The 27,224-nt window shown below is 39.6% G+C and overlaps 1 protein-coding gene across 1 annotated transcript in view; it reads right to left on the reverse strand.

Moving 5' to 3' along the window:
• Positions 1 to 27,224, reverse strand: part of RANBP17 (RAN binding protein 17) — a 163,598-nt gene that overhangs the window by 73,441 nt on the left and 62,933 nt on the right. The window contains exon 15 of the mRNA XM_080400008.1: positions 3,787 to 3,860. Within this exon, the coding sequence (XP_080256134.1) occupies positions 3,787 to 3,860 (74 nt within the window). The remainder of the gene's footprint in view (positions 1 to 3,786; positions 3,861 to 27,224) is intronic.

Raw genomic sequence — 27,224 nt, forward strand, 5'->3', positions numbered from 1 at the left:
GCTTTGGTACAGCGCCTCGCTCCTTGCCTTGACCCACTTCCCTGCAGGCCAAGGGCTGTGAGCACACGTGATGTGGCTGGCTGGGGAGCAAGTACGAGCAACAAGGACAGAAAACTCCAGAGACGGAGGAACACTCTGTGCCCTTGAAAACCAGTACTTCAGGGCAACGGGCTGAGCAGAAGGAAGACCACGGAGAGAGGCTGGGACCTTAAGTCATAGTCCCTTTGCAGATTCTTGTCACCCACCATCGTGCACCCTACTAGCTCCTTCAAAATCCCACTGCTTCCTCTTGCCTGTCTTCACCCTCACATGGCTCCTCCCAGCTTACGCCTCCTTGAACCTACTTTACTGCTGCTATGATGCTGAACACAGCTGTGAAGACTTAAGATGCCATGCAGATGAGAAAAAATTAGTTTGGTATTATGTATTTTTTTAGTTGGCCTTTCCCCTTCCACACATATATCCCATGAAGGGATGATCAACGCAAGGAAAGACAGTGGATGCTAAAAGAAGCATCCTATAAAATTTCTGGTAAGACTGTGATGAAAATACAGCCATTAATAGATATTCTGACTACATAAAACCCCACCCCTTCAGAAATGGTTTAACAGGAATTCGGTAAAAGGCACATTCATTAACTTCCGATGGGGAGGTGATGAAAGGTCTGGGACCTGATGTGACAGCAGTACTTTGAATCACAGTCAGAAGCTCTAAAGGACACCTATTACATTGACAAATCTCAGTATATTGCTGTACATTGAAGAATATCTATTTTATACAGCCTTTAATCCATAAATTGAACAGCATCTTCTAGTAGCTACGACACAAGTATTTCAAATTGTTCTCTGTGAAAATGAAAGCACTCCCTGAGTTTGATCACCAGTCCTCCACTGCAAAGCTACTACTAATGAATTCAAAAGAACAGAGTAAAGCTACATATGTGAAAATGAACTACTGAAAACAGACCCAGGGAAAGTCAACACAAACTGTTAAAAATCTTGAGAAATCAAAAGCAAAATGCCATTTATCCATCTAAGCATTGCACAGCTCACATCGGACTTCAGGAAACTAGAAACTCCAGGCGTCAACCACTAAGTTCTCACAAGAACAAGTTAAGACTCTAACGGCAAAACAAAAAAATAATTACTATGTCCTGGTGGACTACAACTTGTTTGACTACCATAAATCCAATTGCTATGTTTACTCCTCACACTAAGTATAAAATGCTTCCTGCACGCATCCTTCATTGGATTCTGTAATGGCAAAGTGGCAGGAAATAACCTGACACTGTCTTCTGAACATCCCACAGCGCTAATGGCAGATTACGATGAAGTACTTTCTCCAACACTTTCTGATTTGAAAGACTGGTTGCCATTAGCCAGGCAACAATATTCTTTCAGGCATAACTCTTCTATTTCACATAATGCTTGGCATTAACAATACAGACACTAGAGTCTCAAACATTGTTATGCAGTTACTGTACGAGAGTACCACCACTTCAACAAGAAAGTGCACACTAAAGATTCCCCAGTGTTTCCTTTTAACCTAATGTTAAGGAATAACATATTACAAATTTCACCTGCTTAAAGAAAAAAAAAATGGATCTGTAGGGTAAGACAGAACAGTAGACTAGTGGCTTTCTAAACAGTGTGGTGGTTAAAAATACCGACTACATCCACAAGAGAAAAAGGTGAATGGACTCACAGTCACGTACCCTGCCCACTCCAGTTACAAATGTGCTAAGATCACTCTCAGTAACACAGCACCAGAAATGCTGCCAGGCTGGATTGTCCCATCAGACCGTAGCTTTTGGATTATATATCAGTATGTTATGGTTTCACACCCGGATTTTCCGATTGGCATGCTACCGCCGGGGAGAAGCTCTTTTACTTTAATTGACACAAACATGAATGTGTTTATGCGGCGGTTTCACAGCTAGCTGTTATGGCTACTGACTGAACGGTCCATTTCAAACTGCAGCATCCATTCTGTAAAATGAAATTGATCTTCAATCTAATCAATGAACAATTCATGTTTTTAGGAAAATACGGTAAGCCATGAGCAAAGAGCCAATAAAAATACAGAAGTTGTAATACAGAAAGCAGCACTGATTTTTGCTTTTCATATACCTAGTTTTCTTTTAAAATCTCCCATGTAACATTAAAATCCTAACTTTTTTCTTAATTTACAGTACTGGTGCAAATGCAGCCCTAAACACATGCAGTATTTATTGTACAACTTGTTAATGCTATGTTATTACCTCTGTTGGCAAAGGTAACAGAGATTTCCTCTCAATGGCAGCAACAAGTAGAAAAAGAGATGCAAACTGATGCATCTGGCTTCCAAACAGCTCTGCCTCCCTCCCTCCCTGCTTTTTCCTCAGTTGTTCCAAATTTCACCGTAGTTTGAAACAACCGAACGAAGCCCAGCTGCCTAGTACCATGCCACGGACTGCTTCCAGAAACTGGACGGGAAGGATCCATCAGTATTTTTCCATTTATCACCCTCCATTTCCCTGTCTCCAAAGTATACTCCAGACAAACATCAAGGTTCGATGGGTACTATTGCTACCCTAAGGCAGGATACAACACTCAGTTCTGGTTTTGAGGAAGCAAAGCATTTATGCCTTGTTTTTCCACAGAAATGTTAAGTCATATCAGAAAATGACCTTGTCTTAATTGCTCCTATTTCTCAAGGTTGGTAGTCATCATAGCACAAGTCATGTTTAATACTGCCTGAACAGGTCATGGCTAACCTGGCAAAACCAGCAGAGATGTTTCTCCAGCAGGTCAAAGTCTACTGAAAGAATTTAAAGGTCTTCTAAGTCACATTTAGAGGAAATGAAGTAAATGACAGGATGCAGCATCTTCCTCGCTCTACAATAGAGAGGTAAGGTACTCGTTTCTTTCTCACAGAACTTACTGCCTCTTGGGGACTCCCAGATTTTTTTTTAGTGAATGTTTGTAATTTTTCAGAGGGACCGTTTTGTTTTGCTTCAAGAGCACAACTTATTTTAGATGAAGCTCTTGTTGAGTCAGGAGAAACTATCAAATCTCATGAAGTACATAATAAAAGACAAAATCCTGGTAGTTTTGCTGGCACCCCAGGAAAGCAGCTGCAGCAGAGGCATGAGAAAAATGTAGCTTCTCCAGAGTAATTTTCTAAGATTATTCTTAAGAGAAAGTATTGCAACCCTTAACTGCCAGAATAACACACCACCTTATTCTGCTGAATGCCAAACACCCCTTGTCTCCTTCAGAGTGAGGCCTTACAACCATCCTCTGTGAATCTATATTTTTAACAGAGCCAATGTTGCCAGATACTCCCCAAAAGCAATCCAAACGAGCCTCCCCACAACAAAGAAACATTAACTTGGTCAGATGCCCACTGTAAATCACTATGAAGCTTTACAGGCAATTCCACTGACATCTGAGGGTGCAGGAGTAAGACATGGGGAGGGATGGGGACCGCGCACGCCAGGCTGTCACTGAACAGGAGTCTATGAAAACTCAGCTCCATTCTCCCACAAGCCATTTCAAGAAGGGATGCAGGCACTGTGAGGGATACCTCTAGCTGCAAGTTTTTATTTAGGGGCCTGCAGTACCTTTAGAAAATAAGATATGGGCGCTTTTGAAAACGGTTATCCCTTACTTCAAATGTTTATAATTTACAGAAAACATTTTTCTAGCAAAGAGCAAATTTAATGACAAAATAAAACTTGGGTTTTATGTAAACATTAAAGGCAAAACAAAAGGCACACAGAATAGAACCCAGGCACAAACTCACATTTTTGTCATAAATGTTTCCAGAACATGGTTGTCGTCTGTTATTCCTAAGACTTCTGACATTCGGGCATAGACCTGGAAATAAACATTTCAACAGTAACACATTAGAGACATTTGCAAGTACCAACATTTTCAGCTGTTCTGAAACCCTCCCTATTTTGATTTCGCACGAGAAAAGTACAGGCTCCAACGCCTCCCCATCCAACCCTGCTGAAGTGTTTGTAAGCAAAGGCTCAGACACTCTCGGAAGGAGTTCTGTGAATTTGGGACCGATAGGCTTTTACTTGCCCTTGCATACATTTCTTCCCACAAAGGAGATGTAAATTTTTCACATTAAACTCACCGTGTTGCTCACAAAATAATACAGTCTCTATTCAAAAAAACCCCTCTTTTATTGTAAAAAGTTGCAAAGGGATGGCGAACACATCCTTGGTCTCTGTCCTCAGTGGGATGGGGTTCAACACTGCCCTTTAGCTTGTGTTTGCAAGCACTTGCACCGCTAGTCATAAAATCTGGTAAACTGGGTACTCTTCACACATTCAGGTTTGTGTTCTTGAAGAGAGAACAAAGGCTTTAGCAGCCAAGTAACTTGCAGTTGTATACTTTTCCCCTTTATCTTAGATCCAAGACACATATTACCAGCCAAGTTTTCCCAGCACCCTGCCTATCGGATCAAACTGCTGCTACGATGCAGTAAGAAATGCACAGGACACACTGAATATCTTCTTTTCCTTACTGTGTAATCTGTATAAAAAATTTCTGACTGTTTTAGTAGTCTATCATTTAGTTTGGATAAAAACATTTAGTTGGGTTCAGTCAACTTCAGAAACAGAAGGGAGACATGTCCTGCAAAACTTTATAATCCTCTGCCAAGTTTCTTTACCCTGAGCTCAAGTAATGGCTGTTTGCTTACAACGGGGCTGAACACAGATCTACCTGTCAGCACATTCAGTTTCAGTCATTTAACCTTTAGTGACAAGAAACCAAACATTATGGGTTATATGTAACTCTTCTGTATGAGGTGATCAAGCCAGGTATCACTAAGGTCCGAGAGGAGCCACTTCGCACAGCACATCCAGCCTCCGCTACCAGCGGTGAAAGCCTGGTGCCATCTAGCTGTCAATTTTGTTGGCTGACATTACATATTCCCCACGAATACCAATAAACTGCAGCTAACTCAGTACTTCTGTTATGTACCTAAACGTGCGTGTACCAGCCTCCCTTCTGCTAGCGATGTAATCCCATGACTGCTTAAAACCCAAACCAGCAGTATGCTGCCTCTGAGGAAGTCAATAATGTTAAGGTTAATATTAATCTAGACAATAAAAATTGTATTTTCACATCCCAAAGACTTTATTTTTAATGCTGAGCAAAATAAAATGCATGAATAAATAAACTTACAGCCCTAACAAGAAAATGCACCAAGACCAAGGAAAACTTAACTTCCAAGCTAACTTACCCACTTATAATTGCGTGAATGTAATTCACTGTGACAAAATCAGTAGTGAAAGGATAATCAAAATATGAAAAAAATGTAATCCTTCAAACGTTGCAAAATAATATGTTCACACCGTAAATGTGAAGTTATCATTTAAAGTAATTAAACACAGCATCAACAATATGTCCAAAAAAAATTACTATATTTTAATTAAAAAAAAATCATCTCTCTAAATAGCGCGCTGCTGAAATGTTATTTAGCTGCAATTTTAGCAAAGTTTAGGAATGTCTGTATTTGATACAAGGAAAAGATAAAGAGAGACAGCAAGGAATGTGAACACACCAGCACACACAGGCTTGTGTCCGGCTCTTTCCTTCTGCCTCGGGAAAGCCCTGGGAGAAGGGGAATGTGAGCAGCGCCCGCCCGTTGCAGCAGCTTTGTGCTCTGTTGTCAAACCAGGCTCTTCCCACATCAGAGTTTAACAAATAAAATACTAAACCAGCAGTCAGTGTTGACAAAGAGCAGTGCTTTAATCCACAATTATCCTTGTAACTCTTACTACTCCTTTTATCATCCATTAGCTTTGATTCCCATTATCCCATCAAGAACTGTGTCAACGCTTTTGTCCCTGGGGATTTCCCACAACTACTAGGATCTGACAGCCAAGCTTGAGTGCTAAGCAGGATCATTACCTCTTAAATCCACTTATCTGATCCACTGAATAGTAAATTGAAAAGCTCATTAACAGCAACAATCTGATTTGTTTTCACATGTGACAGGGTCATTTCAAGTCAGCATGAATACAGTGCTTGTAATAAAAACTACTACCCGTTCCGTAATGTGACAAATTGTAAGCTAAAATATATGTGATATTTTAAACACCTTCTTCAAAATCATTTTCAAAACCAACGCGCACTCTTGGCATGTAAAAATAGAAAAGCAAACAACCCCCAACCACAACAATGAAACACCCTTAGACTTTTAAGCACTATAAAAAATTAATGATAAAGCATTTTGGACGTATAATAATAAAACACACTTCACCAAAAAAGACCATGCTGCATATTCAAAAGGTGGAAAAAAACCACTGTTGAAAGGGGTCGTAAAAGGATGTGGAATCACACATGGAAGTCATCTCATCTTCAGCTTGTTTCCCATCACACAGCCAGAGAATCACAGAATCAGTTAGGCTGGAAAAGACCTTGTGATCACCAAGTCCTGCGTTAACCCAGCACGGCCAAGGCCACCGCTAAACCCTGTCCCCAAGTGCCACATCTCCATGTCTTTTAAACACCTCCAGGGATGGTGACTCCACCACCTCCCTGGGCAGCCTGTTCCAGGGATTGACCACCCTTTTGGTGAAGAAATCTTTCCGAATATCCAGTCTAAACCTCCCCCGGTGTGACTTGAAGGTAAGGCAGCACAGGAGCTCATTAGGGTGCTGCGGGACCCCCACAGCCACACACAGGCTAGCTCTCCTCTCTTTTGAGACCTCCCCCGTCCTTCTTCCAGCAAGAAAAAAACCCCAAGCCTAATGCTTTTCCTTCCCTCCAGACTCTTCAAATAAGGAGCAGAATAATTAATTTTCAGTAGGAAGCAACCAGTTTAGCACTTCTGGAAAACCTTTACACATTCATTCCCAAACGCTTGCAACTGCAGGATTTAGAACCTCCAAAATCCTGAATCAACACACAGCGCTACGCCATCATGCCACGGTATGGCCAAAACTGTAATCTAAATAGTAAAATATCCCAACATCACCATCTCATTCTTACAAGTTACAGATGTTAAGCAAAAAGTCCACCAAAGCGATAACATTAGGCTACAATGTTCAATGAGTTGCACAGGCACAAGTATGTACTCGAGGTCCTTACAGCAGGCTTGGGCTGATACCACCACTGCAACCAACGCCCAAGCAGTACTGCTGTATTCAGGGTGGAAGTAATGGGACAGCAAAGAGAAAGAAGAGAGCAACAAAACACCTTTGGTAACAATCAATAACAATTTCAAACATACTAAAGTGAGTGTGAAGGCAAGGAATCCAGGGTTCCTGCCTTCTTCCCATTTATAGCACTACAACTGCCTCGCTGGGATCAGGACATTGAGGGAAGACCGCTGGCTCACAAGCTCTGGTGCCAGGGAATTTTTTACGATCTAGCAGATTTATCAGCGGCTCAAATTACATAACCATATACTTCCCAGCCACTTGAACTGTACCTGCTGCGTTTCAAAAGGACGAGAAAATAAAACTGCGGAACCAGCGTTTTATAAAGCGAAGCACTTGTATGAAAACACAGTCCAAGAAAACAGAGAAATAATTCAGTAATCACACTAAAACTTTTATTTCCCTGTCCTCTCTACGCTTTGGTCCTAGATATGCCTAACTTTGCTTTGTCTTTTGAGGTCTTCTCTTTTTGGTACTATCATTATAACTCTGAAGAAGTTAATTATGTCAATCCTTAAATGTGAAGCAGATTACAGAACTGGGAAGCTCAGAATATGAGTTCCTAAAGGTTGTATGGCTATATAATGACAGTCACAGAAATTCAATAACAGCACTGTATGGAATGTACTCAAACGCACCCCATGAAACAAATTAAAACAGAGCAATGAATCTCTCACACTGTGCAAATAAGAAAACACAAGAAAATGTCGGTTTCTATATGTTTCATAAGGGCTATTATAATGAATTAAGATTTTGGATAATGAATCTTCAGAAAATTACAGTAAAGTTATTACCCACAGGCACAGCGTAAATGCTTAAGATATTATAACTTCCTTGAAGCTCTCCAGGCCCTGCTGCAGAGCACTATCGCTGCGACATTAAAGTATTTTGTCATGAACACTGAGGGCAAAACCAGATCTTAACCATATCTACCCCGAGGTGACGGATGCTGAGCAGGGACGGCTGTCACCCCAGCGGAGGAGCCACCTCCTTCCTTCCCCAGCGCCTCCGTGGGGATGTGCCCAAGGCAGGCCTAAGGCAGGGCCGGAGCAGCCGCCATCGTGCCATCCCACGCCTCATCCACTGCGACTCCACGCTAATCACAGGTTTCTTTCTTGGTGTCGCGTATCACAATGCGTTTAGTGACTTCCACGGCTTTTTAAATCACTCTCAGGTATTCTGAGTTTTCAGCACTTAAAGGCTCCGTTACAACACAGCAGAAATCCAGCTTCCGAAGCCCACAGACAGCTTCTGAAAATCTGAACTGAATCCCCTAATTAGCACATTGGGGTGCCAGATCATTTGCCTTTACCTCCAGACCTTGGCTTTTCTATCCTCTCCTTAACAGAGGAACATCTTGGTCACCCCCACTCCTGACCAGCTGTCTTTATTGAAAAGGTGAGATCTCAAACCACCCTTAACTCAGAGCCTAAACCAAGAGATCGGGCTAATCTCTTGTTTTGTAGTTAGCTTCCTAAGTGAAAAAAAACCCCTCCAGAATAGACCATTAAGCAATTGCCTCAGTTTCAGGCAGGATCTCTGAAAATTAAGCTGAGCTTTGTGCTACATAAAAAGTAGGCTGCTCTCCTGTTGTATGTGTTTGTAAGCAACCAGAGGAACAGCACCACTTATATCAATGACATACTATCCACCACCTTACCTATAAACCTAGCTTAATTAAAGTACTGCATGAAGTTATCCTCAATCGATAGAGACCTACCATAAAATAACATTGAAAAATGAGGGTATTGTTATGGCAACTAAGTGTGATGTTGTAGGGGAAAGGATAAACCTGCTGCGTGGCTCAGAGATTGTTACGGGTGTTAGGGTGTTCTTTTCCTCCTAAGTCTGCTGAAATACTCCGTCATCACAAGCTGAGAAGCATCACCAGCTCCTGCAAGGGCTGTGTCCAGGCTCTCTTCCCCAGCCCCTTCCCCGTTAGCTCAACGGAGCCAGAGAATCCAGGGGAGCTGGGGGTGCGGGAGGGATTAACTCGGCGCCTCCTGCTCTGCCAAGCACCCACGCCATGCCAGCAATAAACCTCTCCTGAAATGGAAATTGATCTCTGTTTCAATGACCTTCTCTCAGCTTTTATTTACTTATTTATTTCTTCCTTTCTTAATTCTCGTTTTCTGAAAAAAATCTTGAAAGAAACAATTTACAATTCTGGGGACTTACTTCGGGAGACCTGCTATGAACTAACAGCTGTTACAACTGATGCACCATGAGCCGCATCCTCAGGGGGGTGGGGGAACTGGTTTATCTGCTAAGTCTTCAGTTAGCCAATTGATAAAAAGGTGCTTAGCTTTAAGTGTCTTGCTTAGACTTTCCATTTTGTAAAGCACCATTAGACATTTTTAATTCCACTGTCTCTTTTGTTCCCCCTCCAGGGCTTAAAAGTACAAATATTATAGTGAAAACTGAGAAATCCTATTAATAGCTACTACTTTTTTAACATCACCCCGATTTTTAGTTTTGGAACCACAGCTTTGGGCTGCACTTTCCATCAGAGCTATACGCTGCACTGCAGAGATTCAAGCCATACATGCAGTCAGGTACTTGCTGCTTTAACATCCTCTAATGATGGAAATGAACCAATACCGTATGGATTACAAGAGTAGATCTGTGCTACTCACAAAACTCCAAAAGATAAAGTATTATAGGTACTTCAGCAGCAGTAATGGACGCTCTTACTTGCCCCTGTAACTATTAAAAGCGTCCAGCTTAATTTTATTCAGTCACTTAATTGTATCCAAACGAGTGGCCCACTCTGCATGCTTGTGTGCAATAAACCTCAATGCTAAAGCAACAACGTTAGTTTGGCACTTAAAAACAAGTAATAAAAAGCATAGCTACTTATTATAGTTCTACAATTTCTATATCCAAAACTATTTCACTGTACTAACATAGCTGCAGGTGTTGCACACCTCAGGATCAAGCCTTAAGCACACGAAATGTAGTGATACCATGTATTTTAAGAAGGTTTTGCACCGTGGTTGTACATGAAAGTTCTTTTGCACATTTATCCCACGGCATAAGGAGAGGTGTTACAGCCACCACAGCTAATACCAGCAATTTGAACAACCCTCTTTGGCAAGCCAGAAATAAGATAATTGTTCAACATAGGCTGGCTTTTCTGAAATACTGGAAGCATTGCCTGTAATTATAGACATCTGTCATTGCTAGCCACTCAGTAGTAACCCTGACATCAATATACAACTATAACACTAAACTGCCTGCAGGCACAGCAATGGAAGCCAGATACGAGAGGCGGGCAATCATCTGCCTCATCCAAACTATCTGTCAAAGGTTCCTAACCACAAATAGCTCTTACGTTTTGTATCCTTAGGATAATATGTTGATTTATTTTAGATCCTCTAATATTTACAGTCTAGGCCATCTACTAAAATAAAGAAACAAACCTTATGGCTAATGGAGGCAGTTACCGTTCAAAATCATCACGGAAGGTCATAGCTCACCGCTCCAACGTGAAACACTGATGGCTGCTTTGAATGTGCACCTGTGTATAAACTTTCCCTCCTCCAAAAATCACACATGCTCCTTTCCAGCTCCAAGGTACAGTGATGGCTGTTCTCTCATCAGTCAACATTTCATCCACCAACCCAAAGAAATATTTACATTTTGAACCTTGGGAACATGTGTGCAAAACCGTGCACAGTACGTTCCAGCATCCCCGAGTTCACCGTGTCAGCGCGGAGAAGTGCTCTGCAGAATTATTTTCAACACACAATTTTGAAAAAGGAATTGCATTAATGATATCAAGTATGGTTACAGATTAAATACGTCACCAGTTCTTAGTGGGGAGCTGATGTACACTCCTAGCCCAGGAATAAAGTTTCTTGAAATTTACAGATAAACGTGGATAATTTCTTTGTAATTCTGAGGTGAAAATCATGCTGAAACCCTCAGTCTCTACTTTTTTGTCTTCATTTGAAAATCAGTCTCAGAAAGGGGCAAAAAAGATTGTAGGTTTAAACTAATTAAGAATTAACATCCTTACAATTATCATAATTTGTTATTAACAAAACTGAGATTTCTTAGTATGATTCACAACAGCCTCTGCTGAAGAGAAACTATTAATTACTAGACAGACAGTTAGCTTACAAGTGAGCTGCATTTTAAAAACCTCCTTTAAAATACAATTGCTAAATGCCTTACAGTGCTGTAATGTGAGACAGGTTCAAATCTTATTACTTCACTGAAATTAAAACCTAAGTTTTAATACTGTTCAAGTCGAACAATGATTCCACACTTTATTGCTTTTGAAATCCCTTGATGATCATAGGAAAAAATGCCCTCGAGAAAAAGAGACTCTGTTTTCGATAAACAGAAAATACAGTTTGCACTCTTAGCCTCTTTGTCATCACAAAAAAAGGATTTAATGCCAATTCTTTAAAAAAAGACTTTTTTCACAAAATGTGCACCTTGTGTGCCATTTGTAAAATCAGCTCACTTTCTTTTATTTATTACTGCAGCGCGGCAAGGCAATAAAGCAGCTACTGATAGCTAATAAATTACATGCCTTTTAAAACAATTCTCCAGCTACAAAAACTTGTAACTACAAAGGCTTACATTTACATGGTACATCGTGTGAAATGTCTATATTTATGTTCTATTTAAGCACATAAATAAAATCTGACCCTTTATTAAACAGCCGAGTATGAATCAGGGGCTACATGTGAGATAAACAAAGGGCAACTTTTTAAGGTTTTCCTACAGATTTACTAATTAATCATAAAATGTCACAAAAAAAATTGGCCTCAGCAATTCAGGTGAAAAGTATTTTTAAAATAAAATGCATTCTTAAGCATGCCCTTCAAGCTACCTTCAGGAAAAAAAGTGATCACCAATTTTTCAGTTACTGCATGATAACACAGATTTACTCCTGAATCTAAAAATTATGTAATAATATGTAATTTTCAATAATAATTGCAACATATTACTGTCGTACAAAAGACTACTTCTCCATCACATGCCATCAAAATGAGGATTTGTATTTTTAATTAAACTAAATATCACAGCTTCGGGAAAGCTTTTTCGCTTAAAAGTGGTATTTTTTTAAAAAAAACACCCTGCAGTCTGATTTCACCATGCATCCGTCTTCAAGAAATGCCTTAAATCTCTACGTATCTATTAAATTCATTGAACTGCTCTTAAATATTTTTGTTCACGGCCAACCATGCAATATACTAATCTGCAGAGAATGCTGAGGTTCATTGTCTTTTACTTTTGCACTGCATTATTTTTAGGCTGATGTGCTAGACTATTTTCATACGCTTGTTCCTTACAATTTGATTGTCTCATAAATCATTAATCTAAGCATTACGTTCTTTTTAATTGTCTCTATATCATCATGTATCTAAATTTAAGATGTGTAGTTCTAATATTAATTTCCTCCACTCGCCGTTATTTTTATAGCATCTGTGGCTTTGGTTTTGCTTTGCTCACACAACTTTTCCTCACTGCTGTAGTTCCAAAATGGCAGTTCTTTAATTGAGCACAAACCCAAACCTTAACGCCCCGCTAACAAAAAAAAAATTTAAATATTGCTATTCAATTTTAAGGTAACAACCCATGACATGTTAGTAAAGACGCTGCATGATTCCGAATTCCTCACCAAGAACACCACCACCACGACTATCAATCATTTTGAACGGAGATGCTGTGGGGCAGATCTTTCAGTCTGACTGAGCATTGCTTGATGCAAAATGAGATGGGAAAGAGTTTTCAGACACTTTCCTACTCCCTTAATCCTAGGGCACCTTTCCCTATGGTAACCAAAGGTTCACTTCAGTAATACGTGTTTTCTTGTATTTTGCACGTGCTTGAAATACCAAGACAGAGACATTCATTATCTAAAGCAGAAAAGAAGGAGGTTGAATAAACCAAACAGTCAGAACAACAGACAAAGCAAAGCCCAAGATCTAATTCAGGTTAGTCTGTCCGCTTGTGGGAATGACACATACGTGCAATTTTAAGATGGTGGTGAATAAATAGTGGACAGAGCCTGGTGCGTCTATGCTGGGAGAACATCCTCTGCCTAACAGGATGCCTAGGAAGCGCTGCAAAGATGGAGGGAGAATTTAATAGGACTCTTTGAAACAACAGTTTGGTTCAAGAGGAGATACTGATACATTTAATTACAAAAATGAACAGTGATGCTCAGACACTGAAAATTCCACTGCCTAATTTCACCCTAGAACTCAAGCTAAACCACAGGGCACTGAAATCAAGCTAGAGCTTACAAGAAAGGACTGCCACGGTCTGACCTACCAACACAGAGGGTACTTGAGGGGTGTGCTTTGAAGAGCAGTTGTCAATATCAAGCTTTTGCTGAAATTAAGCAACTATAAACGTTGCCAGAATTTGACAGAGCACACTACAAACTAAGGAATTTCAAACACAAATATATTGCATAGGTGACACAGAAGTAGATCCAACTCTTGATCACCAGCAGGGAATAGAATTACAGTTACACAAGTATCTACTGAAAAGCTTACAAACCTAATAAAAGCTAATGAAACTGATCAATCAAAATTGGTCAAGAATCTTGATCAATAATTATTCTCAGTAACGTGAGAAGTGTCAGACTTTAGCTTCTGATGTTAAAGTCTTCTGGAGGGAAAAGAAAAAAAAAAAAAAAAAAAAAAGAGGGCCATCCTGAAGCTGTGCACAGAAAAACATACATGCTGAACTGTTTGGGCTCTGGCTGGAGAAACACAGACTAGCATTCAGGTTAAGGGGGAAAAATACAGAACAAACCAAAAAAAGGCAATCTCATCCAACACTTGAATTAGTCACACTACAGCGAACATAGCAAAGATGAGAGCGGTTCATGGTGCAGAGCCAAGAGCAGATGACGGAACGGGCAGCGCCTACGACAGCCTGATGTCACATGCATACCTGGGTCCTGCGTGGCTGCATCATCCACTTTCCACATGCAGTCCTTCACGGAATGTCATCTTTTTACAGTATGACTGATAGTAATAGTCTCTACTAATATTGAGAGCAATTATTTTGGTTCATTTTGCTGACCTCTTAGGCAAACAAGATAATCAAATCTATGCAAACAGGGCAGATAACAGAACGCTGTCAGGCATGAGTACTCTCCACAGCCAAAGAACCTGAAACACGTCGCAAGCAAAGCGCTCTGGTAAGGCGTACTATCAGGTGCTGACTCATGCTTATATTATATTGCAAAACTCATTTTTAGCTCCAACAGCACACACATTTAGATGATTACATAAAAATCTAAATAATACTCTAAATGTTACTTCTATTCAGCAGATTAGAATGAAATTGGTTATTAAGGAAAATGTGTACTTGTGCTGTTAAGAGCTCAAACATGGTCTATTATATTAATGCTACTTCAATCATCAGTTCCTGTGCATATTCTTACAAAATCTAAAATAATAATATGCTTCTATATCAACTTACACACAAAAGCTTCTACGTATCTTGTGATAAGCTGCATTATTGTGCAGATGATATCTATACAAATAATTTAATACTTAAATTGATATAACCCCCCTGCTTCAGAAATAAAACTTTTGTTCCCAGCAGACTTCTTTCTCAATAGAGCTACATGCCTCAAGAAACAACTCGTCAGTAGGGAGAATGCTCTGGAGAAATAATATGGAACCTTCCTCATGGCCTTCCTAAATGCAGTTCTTTTGATCCAAATTGATGCCAACTACCGACTCCTCCAACAAAGAAGATACAGATGAAACCTATGTGGAACAGATCACTGAAATACCGGTGGGTTTTTTTTTTTCCTCTTTGCTTCAGGAGAATGGCAAGTGGCAGAAGACTGACACGTGTTTGCCTTCCTATGATGTTTAACGAAAGTGCATTTAAGTCTGAGAAGAGTACTTAAAAAATGTATTCCTGTACATGAAAACAGATCTGTATCAGAACAACATCACTAACAGTTTTGGATTACTTTATAAGCACACAAAAGCAAATGTCAGAAAGAGCTCTGAATAGTCTAATAAAAATAATTTTGGGAGGATGCGCGTATCTATGAAATGCAAAGTATAGCCCACATGTCCTGTGTTCCACTAATTTGACTTCAGGATATGGAAAGTGGTTATACACAAGGTAAGAGTCACCACCTGCCAGCCCTTGCTCTGTCTGGCTAAGACAGCTAAGTCATTGCTCCTTCACTGGTCAGATACATGAGGATGAACTAGTTCTGCCTTCTATAAATCCAACTAGGTACGAAAATCACATGCTGGTACACAAGATAGTGATGAAGTCTAACACAAACCTGAAACAGACAGTCTCGAGAAGATGTTTATTTGCTTTTTTGTTTTAACTGAAATATGCATTTTCTTAAGGGAAAAACCCCCACCCCTTCCTAGTTCAAGCACTCCACATCCAAACCAAGTCATACTGCTTTAGATATTACAGTTGTCAGTCTCCCATTTTTGAACACACTGTGCAAAAGCTAAGGAAGCCACGTGGCTCCTGTGGCAACTCAAGATACTACAGAAAGGAACATTCAACAATTAACAATGAATTAGCTCTTGACACTGTTGTATGAAAGAAATGGAGCTCTGACAGCTTTGGAACATCTGTGAATAAAGGAGACAGCTGGCCGCAAGGTGTTCCACTAAGCCATCATAAAATATGTCAGTAATACTCAGAAAATGTTTCTCCTTTCTCTCACCCAACTTCATATTTAGTGCTTTCGGCAAAATATGTTCAAACAAGAGGAGTTTCCATACTATTATTTATTACCTATCTTCACTCATCTGTTATCAACTTGAAGACAGCTAGAGATTTTTTTCTGGGGTGAAAGTGCTACTATGATGGGTTCTGTTCCTAAGGACTGCTGAAAGAAATTTATGAAATGTCTTAATTCTGCCATTTTATTTAGAGAACTATAGATTAAAATTGAGAGTGGGATATTTTTCTTTTTTTGGCCCCAAATAAACAAACACAGACTCTTCTCGTCTTGCTCCCCAAACCTACTCCCAGAGCCACCATTACATTAAAAATGAGCCGAGCTGACTTATGTATGAATAACACCACAGCAAAAGAGTCATAACTATCATCAGCTCAGCTCCAGCCTGATGACCTCCAATTCCAGTCTGCATTGCCCTCCAAACCCCTGAGTAACAAAGATACCAAGTGATGGAATATGAAGTGGTGGAAATGGACAGTATTATCACGCCACACTCCACGCTGCTAGAGCTGATGCCTAACAGTATGTCGGATTTCAGCTCATTTCAGAGGACTGAGGACTGTGCTTTTTAAGAAACATTTCTAAGTACTCAATTCTCCTTCCCATCAGCATCACAATGTAATTTAGAGATGGCTTTACAGGCATTTCTTACCTTAACATCTGAATGTCTTTTAAATGAACCACACGATACACGAGCGAGCACTGTGCCCTCACAGCAAAAAGACAAACAGCGCACTGGGCTGCATCAGGCAGAGCATCCCCAGCAGGCTGGGGGAGGCGATCCTTCCCCTCTGCTCAGCACTCATGAGACACATCCTGACTCAGTGATACACTTACATTGTCTTAGAATACTTACTTTTAGGGTAGTTCTGTTTTAATCATTATGAATGTTAAATTTAAATCACTCATGTTAACTCAAATTTAATCTGAGAATTATTCTAGTCACTGATTTGTATGTTAAACCTTTACATTAAAAATTGAGAGCCAGAAAAAAAATCTCAATATGGATTTTTGAGTAATTGAAGACACACACAAATAAGTAGAAAGCAGGCTTTCCCCCCCTATTTTTAAACACAGATTCACAAGTAGCAAGATTTTACTAGAAAATTAATCCGCATTTTCAGCTTTCCAGCATCACCAGAATGGCACAAAGGAGTTGAAACAGTATTGCTGTATCATTTCAGAAGTGTGTGTTAGTAAGAATAAACTGAAATAAAACAAAAAGGAGGCCAGTTTTCACACAGCTGTACTTTCAGGGCCCCTGCACTTCCCTGCTTTAATTCCTACAGCACTGTCAGCAGGACAAAGGAGTCAGCATCAGCCACTCTTCCCAGTGCCAGTGCCCAAGCCAAAATGCAGGTGGAAATATTCAAATAGCCCAGTGAAAATACCGACCTGTGAATACAACGCGACGCATAACCCATCATACTACTCTCCCTCTTACTATTCAGTCTTGGCAGCCCACAGACTAAAGGCATACAAATGCAGTGTAAGGGATGGAAGGAAGGTAGTTAACGCAGAGACTCTAATGAACCACATTTAAAAGTGCTGCCTGTAGCCTATGTACACCCAGAGGCCACATTAAATTGCCAATGGCTTATTTAAAATCTACTTTTGTCAAGCTCAGCCTTTGTGCAAAATTATTCCTTTTACTTCACAAGATATTTTTTTTATTTAAATCTTTTAATCTTTACGCAATGTAACTTTCAGTATCTGCAACATATTTGATCTAAATATGATTGAATCGGGACAGATGGGTGCTAATAAGCCCATTTACTGTACATGCAAAACCCAGCGACTGGAGCTGGTTAGAAGTTTTCCAACTTTTCCCCTTGCCGAATGCAACTCTATCAGTATTAAAAGATTCCCTGCAAATATCTCAGCTGCCCCGAGAGCTGCAGCAGAAGCCTGGTTCCCCGCCACCCCCCACTGAGGCCAGCAGGCTGGTCTGGTGCTCACGCTCCTTGTCGCAGGAGGGCAATTCTGTTCTGCTGTTCCATCTCCGACCTAAACACGTGCACTGCTGCACACTCTTGTACACAATTAGTAGTGAAGCTTCCAGTGCGGAGGATGCCACTAGAGGGCTCACACATGATTACAGAGACATCACATCATTTCCACGCGTTACAGAAATTCACAGAATCTGCATGATTCCATTACTCAAATTCTTTTAAACACAGGAAAACACGGCTTCCAAATAATTTATTGGGCCACAGTTTAACTGAAATAATAGCCTGAAAATGGTCATCGATCAGTTATGTAGCTAGAACATCAAGTCAGCAGAGGGTATCTGTATCTTCCATCAAAACCAAACAGTTACAGACCGTCTTTCTGGGCAATACAATTCACCATTAAATACAGCTCAGTCAATGGCGTACTATGTAATGTAATACTATAATGACATACCATAGGCAGCCTTACACACTCAGTGGTGACTTAATCTTGGTTGTTTGTTTGTTTTTAAAACGCAGGTTTTATTGGAATGTTTACATTCAGTAATTACAAATGTGAGAGGTGCTGTCTCTGAATCACTTCATTAAGTGAGAACCATACAGAACTCCATCCCGCAACATGGGGATCCCATCCCATGCTGTGCTCCTGACTGTGGTAAGAGTGGATGGTATGAAGTCCCATGGCAGGCCAGGCCTTAATTGCCCAGCATCATCAGTTTTCCACTTCAGAGGCCAACACCCAAAACAACTGCCGCAGTGGAGTAACTGCTAGGACTAACGCTGTACTTCTCTCTTGGGCAGAACGAGAGAGGAGATCTAGCTAAACAGGAGTCAACACGAAGCAGAAGAAATATATTATGTATGCACTAGATACACACAACGCATTTACATTCTTGTCCACATTAAACTGTGCTCCAAGCCAGCAAAAGTGATGGCAATGAAATCTATCTATCTATTATTAAAGGAATTAAGTTGAAAATATTTTGACACCAAGTGATAGACTCAAACAAGCATTTAATCTTACAGCTAAACACCAATACTATACATTTTAGACAAAAATATTCATTGACAATGTATCCTATTTGACTTAAAAAATCAACTAAATAAAAATTAACACAACAGTGTGCAAACAAAATTAACAGTCTATAGCAGATGAATCCTCTATTGCACCTGTCCTCCACTGTGCAAAAGAACATCAGCCTGCCACTGATTATTTCTTTTTGACATGATTTATCGCCTACTATTCTTTAAACTTGATAAAGCAAATTAATCTTTGATTGCAGGAGCCACTGGAGGTTGTCATTAGTCATGTAGTTTGGTGAGGCTGCATGTGTTTCATTTACCAGTCACAAAGAAATGAAAGCCCAGCAGCCATCACTGGCTGCTTCAACTGTTTTCCTGATCCACCCAGGAGAAAAGATAACAGAATTCAGTACGTGGGATTTTAAGCAGCTACTCTAGAACTGACCCACATAAACAGAACAGAGTATTTGCTTTTCCAGAAAGAATGCTGATACCCTAAAATTTATGTTCCTAGGGACAAAATAATTGGTAATGAACAACAATTTGATCCAATTAACGTGTATTTCAAGCTAGCAGTCTACTGAGTTGTATGTATAACATAATTTTATGTATTAAAAAACAAAAAATTGAATCCTTAATTGTGCTCATATAGAAGACGCATCGGGAAAATCTGATCAAGTCTTAACAAACATGCACAGACTGAAAAACACCCTTCAATTAACGCTGGACCGTCCACATCAGACCCCTCAGCTCCCCTGTTCCAGCAGATTGTCAGCACGGTTGCAAAGACAGCAGAATATTGTCACTCACCGGATTGGGAAGAGTCACTCTGGACCGAACACAACTCTTTTGGCAAAAGCAGCTGGGGCTGAGGCTGCTTGCCATGGCCAGGCAGTGCCTGCAGCATGCCCAGGCAGCTTGGGCAGCCCCCGTGCCACCGGCGGGGCTCCGCTCCCCAGCTTGGGTCACCACAAGGAAACCCTGTAAAACCCTACCTAGGCAGGTATTTCCCCAGAAAAGGTCAGGAATTATTTCAGTGAAAATCATCCCGGAAGAAAGAGTTGTCCACACAAGAGGCACTGTTCCAACCCGAAAGGTAACGTATGCTGGGTAATCCTGTCTGAAAGTACAAAGCTGTGGCAAGCATGCACGAAGGGCCACGGGTCGCAAATCGGGATTATTAAATGACACTTGTCAAAACAAAGAGTTTCAGATACCATACGGACACAGTTATAATAAAGACAACATTCCTGTATTAGGTAGCATTATAGCACAGTACATATATGTTAAAAAATTGTTCAGCTCATTTATTTATGTATCACTATATTTAACACAGAACTCAAATTGTCTAGGGTCTTTTCTTCAGCTTCTATTATAACAGCAAGTTCTACATTTTAAAGAAGTTTATTACCTAATAACACACAAAACTTGCCACTTTTGAAACCAAAATTTTGATGTATAACCCCAAACAATTACGGGGCTATGTTGTCCACCTTCCTTAAATTACGTATTTAGAAAAAAATAGTGTGATGTGCTAGGAAGATTACAGAACCAGGAAAACAAAGGAACATGATCAAACAACTTGGGGTGCTCCTGAAATTTAGTGTTGCCATTATTCTTCATATCAACACTTTATTACTGAAACTTCATATGTTGAAAAAACCCCACTCCTGAGCTTTTCTCCTATCTCTACCGGCAGCTTCAAAGTTAAAGATTTACAAACTCGTGGGGTGCCTCCTTTTGATGCATCACTGTAATTTTTTCATTTTTAAACTGAGTAATTTGCAAGTGTTTATACAAAACCTACATTTTGCTACTAGAGATGAGATTTGTATTCCAGAATTAATAGTAACACATACAGACAAGTACTGCAGGAAACATTCTCAAAAATATTGCCACAGGATTCTCTGCAGATGTTTGAGTAAGCAGAATAAAAAGAAACAGTCATTTAACTGTGAATTATAGTTTCCTATATAAAAATGCATTTTTAAAAGGTGAAAACCTCGATGTTCAGTAGACGTTCTGTTTTTCTTCCTTAGTCGCACAGATAATTCTATGTTTATTTAACAGAAATGCAAGTACAATAACTTACTATTCATATATAAATACACACTTACTGTTTGGCTCCATTGAGAAGCTATAAATTTCATCTATTGAACATTAGCTAAAAAATTACATGTGTTTATCATCTGGATTATTCTCAGATTAATAGAGATAAATGACAAAACATAATCAGCACCAACTCTGCAACTTAATCATTGCATCTGAGCTATAGGAAACACTTAATTACTCTCATTTACTAGGTGCAATCTAATGAGAAGACATTAGCCAAATGAAAAGAATGCAGTACAAACAAACAAAATAGTTATACCATCATTAAAAAGAAACTCTGACAGTGCAGGTGACAGCATATGCAGGATAAATTACCATAATGTCCTAAATGCTGAGCTGTCAGCATGCTAATGCAGTGATCAGATACCCTGGGAATCTCAGCACTATAGCTGTCAGAAACAGGTATCATAAATCACCTCGCTCTACTGTACTGCTCATTATCACAGCTTTCTTATACATGTTTCTCAGCACAATTCAGTGCAGACAGGAAAGAAAGTCACCCTCCTGCACACCAACACACGGCGGCTTGCAGCATCCCTCAGAACCGGCGGCGAACACTTCACTCAAGCCTACGTGCTGGAGCCCCCCGGACCCACCCCTGCCTGCGGACCCACTGTCACAGCAAGAGACTAAACCCCCTATTACAGGTTCTTGCCTTTTGCTCAGAACAAGCCAAACCCACCAAACCCCAGTGATGGAAAGGGTATTTTCTCCCAGTTATAAAGCCACTTCTTCTACATGAAGATCACAACTCGCACGTATCTGTATCTTGGAATCTTTAAAGGACTACACAAATCAGGAAACAATCATGCTGGAATCACACACCCAAGCAGGCAGGTATGTCAGTTCTGCCTGCACGCACTCCCCCTGTGTGCCAGCTATATGAGTATAGGAAAAAGCATGCTCATTTTCTTACAAAAATATACTTTTCCCCTCCAGTACCTCACTGGAAATATAATGAAAGAATGAAATCAGGAAGCATAAAGGTATGTGTTTATGTATCCCACAGACAGTCCTACATTTAACGCTGGGTAAGACATCCATCCATCCAGGCTAGGGGACAGCTAAAGAACATCCTAAAGCAGACCCAATGTTCACTAGGAGAGGTGGAAAAAAAAAAAAAAAAAGGAAAAAAAAAAAAAGAAGATACACAGTACCTTGAGCTATCGATACCTGAGCATATGTAGGTTAAAATATGCTTCAGGATCTTTCCTTTTTTACTCAGAGAGATGGGCAGATGAGACACATTCGTGGCTCGAGCCGCAGATCACGAGAGCTGACTTCCCGAGGCAGGAGCAGACTGCATGGTGTGGGAAGCATGGGGGGCATGACACAGTATCACCCTTAACCTCAGACACCAGTTACAGCACATGCAAACAGAAGGCAGTAATAGGAGAACTTATTGCCACCTTGCACCTAGTGTCTCATACCTTTGATAGCAGCAGATTCAGAGGGGAAAAAAATTAAGTCCTTCTATACACCTTTGGAAGACATGCAGGTACCGTACCACCACTAGAAAGCAGAGCTCGTGAGCAGGGGAACTTGCATGGTCAGTCAAAATCTTCTCACTGATAAGGGTTTTATCTGATCTCCAGAAGCAATGAACCCTCAAATATTACCTACGATTATCCTAAGTTTTGTTTAGGTTATACTAAGTTTGCGTTCCTCTAAATGTGCCCCAAAGCCAGGTCTGCTACCAGAAGGGGACAAACACTGAACTCTCTCTTGTGGTTTTTCTACAGCTATCTTCTACAACAGAGCACAATTTTTGTAACCACGCTAGTAAGTATACTTCGGATATCTTCAGAATTATGACTTAGGATTGAAAAGTCCATTGTGAAGGAACAAATGAACAAAAAATACATAGTGCAGAGTTTTAAGTGAATGCATGCACATCCCCACTCCCATGTTGTTAGCATCAACGGTTGGGCAGCAGCAAGCCCCGTTCTCTTGGGGTTTGTACAGTTCCCGGCACAGGAACGCCCACTTGAGCTGTGGATGAAGCCCCCTGGCCATACAGGATTACAGGTAGAGAGCAAATTCTTATTCACATAGAAGCTTGAGTCGAAGGTTTTGGGTTGTTTTTTGGTTTTTTTTTTCTTTCCCTTTAATTGGATAATTCCACTTTTGATCAAAAGTTTGCTTCAGATTGTTTTACACAACACAAAACAGTATCTGCCACAAATTTTTGGACACAAGGATGTCTGTTGTGGTTTTTTTCTTTTCTTTTTTTTTTTATACCAGTAGTGGCACAGTGCTGAAAATCAGTGAAAAAGGAGTGGAATAATACTTTTGTTTTTCACTTGACCTTTCAGATTTCCTATGCTGAGCCCAATAAGCATTCATTAAACTTTGAGAACTGTAAAGTTTCAGATACCTGTGGGTGGGTCCAATTGAGAGTTCTTATATAGACACACATTCATCTTCTCTCACCTTTTGAGAATCAAAGTCTTAAGTGATAGAAACGCTAGCGAAAATGCAGCAAGTTTGAAAGATGAAACTATTTGATCTGTAACAGAGCAACCATAAATCACCCTCAGATTGAGGGAAGAAATGAACTTTAAGGGCCTGAAATGATAAATCTGAGAATTAAAGAATTTTCAGGTTCCCAAATGCAAGAGAAGCAATCCTATTATGAAGCAATCTGATTTTCAGGTGTGTTAAACTCCTGCTGATTTCCATGGCATTAATAATGCTCATTGCTTCAGAAAATTAGGCCAATGGGCGTTTCCACTCATGTATCTTAAATATCATAGCAGAAGCTTGATACAGTTCTGATAGGAAGCCTAGTTTGTATTTTATACATTTATACTTGTGGGGAAAACTCTTCCCCTTTCCTAATTGAGATGGGTGGGGGAAGCACAGTAAGAAATCCTGTTTAATCCAAGATTTTGAACTTGGGTCTGCACAAGCTAAAAAAAGAAACTGACAGGTTTTTGTTTGTATACTACAGATATCACCTATGTGCAAATGTGTTTGAGAGGAATAATTATAACATTTGAGAGGGATTAATTATATTTATAAATATAAATTTTAACACTGTATCTTATACTATCATTCAAGCAACTCTCATAATGTCTTTTAATAAATATATTACAAAGTCATTCATTTACCAGAAATACAGGAGAAGACAGAGAAAGGAATGACAGGGAAAGAAATTTCCCCTCAACACACTTAAAGCCCAACAGTTGCGCAAGATCATCATGTGCTCACAGGCTTAATGGGTTTGCTTTAAAAAAATAAAAACAAACCACCCCCCCTGAATTTACCATTATCATCTCATTCCCACCACATCCCTTCGTTTGCCTCAGAAATCCTGCACTGCCCTATACAAACTGTAATCCTCTTCTAAACAACAGAGAGGACAGAGCTGAAGTTGGAAAAATAACACTCAGAGCGGGCAGTGAACTTTTGTGGAGTTGACAGAGTATGAAAATTTACATCATTAGATCCTGACTGAAAAAAATGTAAAATATTTTCTGTTTGTTTGGTTTAGTTTAAGTAAAAACTTCAGTTACTTGAATTTTATAGTGCAGTTTTCCCTATGTTCTACACAGGAATCAGTGATTTCTTTAAAGAGAATTAAACAGAAGGTTTTTTTCCCCTGAATCTAAGAGGTATACAGAAAGAAATATAACATTTTGAATTCACATACCATGGATGGACTACTCTTACACAAAGTTCATACTATTTTTTAAATGAGACTGTTTAAATTGTGGGCTGGTAAAAAAATCCCAAATTTATAAGGCTCCTTTCTTGTGAGGACAAATGTTCTCCTAAAGGCCCCTTGCTTGTTTGCTGATGGACGGCCTTAATTAATAATATGACCCGAATATTTTTAAACCAGTTAACAAATCCATACTTACAGATAATGAAGGAAAAAGATTAAGGGACATTAAAAAAAAAAACAACCTACTCATGCATGGATGGGTATTATTAGGTAAAACCAGTAGTATGTGAAAGACTGAAAGTATGTTACAAGTCCTCTCAAGAAAAGAACACTTATTGCCTTTTGAAGATGACATATTCTAGTAATTCTATGTTTATTTGTTTAAGTGGGTTTTAAAATCAAATTTTCAGTACTAACAAGAGAAAAGAGCAAATAGGAATTATTGAAGCGCATGCTAAAAATCTATGTATTATGGATATGTAATAGGATTTTTTTCTCTATCATAAGATATTGCATGGGTGGACAGATAAATTACTGTCTATATTCAGAGAATAATAATGAAAAACTACTCTTAAAGGGAAATTCTTCCAGATCTGCAAAACACTGGTGACAGGAGCAACCAACCTAAGAAAAAGCAGTCACTCCTTGACTAATAGCTTTATTCATTTTTATGATGAATGAAGTATATTACAGGGAAAACAAATGTTAAAAGTTTGCTTAAAAAAACCTCTGCAAATTCATACAGTACCATACAACAATAAAAAATTAACTCTAACTAGAATATCATTTGCTCTGGATATCACAAAATAAGTAGCTATAAACCAGCACCATTGAGTACTAACAGAAACAAATATTCTAATTCAGTTTATTACAGGACAATTATTGGACTCATAGGATAATAACCTCAAATATTGTTTTAAATTCATGATTTTGTTTAAAAGCTACAACAAATATATGGACTCTGAAGTCCCTAAAGTATGTAAAACTAGTTTTCCACAGACTGAAGCTTAAGCATTTGCAACATGGATCAAAACATTCACATTAAAATCTCAAAACACTGATAAAATTAATTTTTAGAAGTGTGGATTTCTCTTTATAAAACATTTCCTAATTCAAATTTGTAACAGATTTATCTGAGTCCTCTTAATGACATACAGTACTGCCTTCTGTGTATAATGCACTTAAATAAGGCGATATTAAAGCTATGAATTAGGTATTATTTATATTTATTATTTAATGAATTGTTAGTACTTTTGTTCCTTTCTGAGGAAATGAGCAAATTATAATGTCTTTCTCTTCATAAGAAAGCCTCTTTGGGCAACTATCAATTGAGTGTGACTGTAATTGATAACCTAAGCCGATTTTACATTCTGTTACAAATCCAGGTTCAAAAGGTTAATTATGGCCCGGCCACAGCTCATCCGGAAACATGAAGCTGCTTGCTGTATGCCTGTTTAATGAAGATGTACTGCATGTATTACAGCAGCTCGCTGACAAACGAGCCGGACCTCCACCAGCACTGCAGCAGGCATTAACATCCACTCTGTCAGCTTAACTGTCAACCTCATCGTTTACAACCCTGTCACTTTTTCATTCAGAAAATATATTGCCCCGTTTGTCCTTTCAGATAACTTTTGCTTCGCCTTTTTTTTTTTTCCTCTCCACTCTGTTAAATCCAGGGATCAATCACAGTGTGTCAATCCAAAATGTGTTGCCAATTAACAGCCAACAAAATTAAGATAAGGAGGGATCAACACTGTGCTACTTTTTCAGTCACCTGCCTCTGTGACACTGAATTGAACCGTGCCCCAAAGGAGTCTGTGTGCCTTTGAATGATGCGCATGCAAAATGCGTCGTTTTAAAGACATCTGGAAATTACCAGAACAAACCATTTATAAAGCGAGTGACAACGTAACAAGCATCACATGCCAAATGAATAGCTAAATTATTTCATCCAGAAGATCGGCAAAAAGTAAGACCCTCTTCAAGACTCCAAACATAGAACACGGTTTCTAGTGCAGAAGAAAAGGGACTTAAAATTTACCAAGTATCTGAGATGACAGAGCAGAAATACTGCCAAGGCCAAAGATCCCACCGAGCACGACAGCAACGGCCCCAAACCCCATGGGCCCAACTGCACACCCCATCCCACCACCCAGAGCAAGCAGCACGCAGAAATGCGCTGCAGGCGCACAGTGGGTTTTCTCAGTCTGTCTTTCCTCGCAAACCAAAGAGGAGGCAATACAGTCATCGCATGGAGATCCTCAGCATCACTATTGCCTCTTGGGGTGCACTGCAGAACAGGTAAAAGGATTTTCAAACCTAACCAGATTTATATGACAGAGCACAGATTAATAAAATCCTCTTTTGACCTACTGTATTGTACGCCTTATGCAAAAGGTGATCATTGACAGCAGCTCAGAAAATAAAATAGGCAGGAAAAAATGCCAGCCAGTTGCATTTTTCCAGCTAACTCAATGAGCACGTTCCACCTGGGGAACCACACCAACCTTCTGCAGAAGTCCTACCTTCTTTTTCCCTCCAACCTGCTGAAAAGCTTTGAGTTACAAAATTTCACTTTCAGACAGA

The sequence above is a fragment of the Falco punctatus genome (genome assembly GCF_963210335.1).
Source record: "Falco punctatus genome assembly, chromosome: 8".
NCBI classification, from domain to species: Eukaryota; Metazoa; Chordata; class Aves; order Falconiformes; family Falconidae; genus Falco; species Falco punctatus.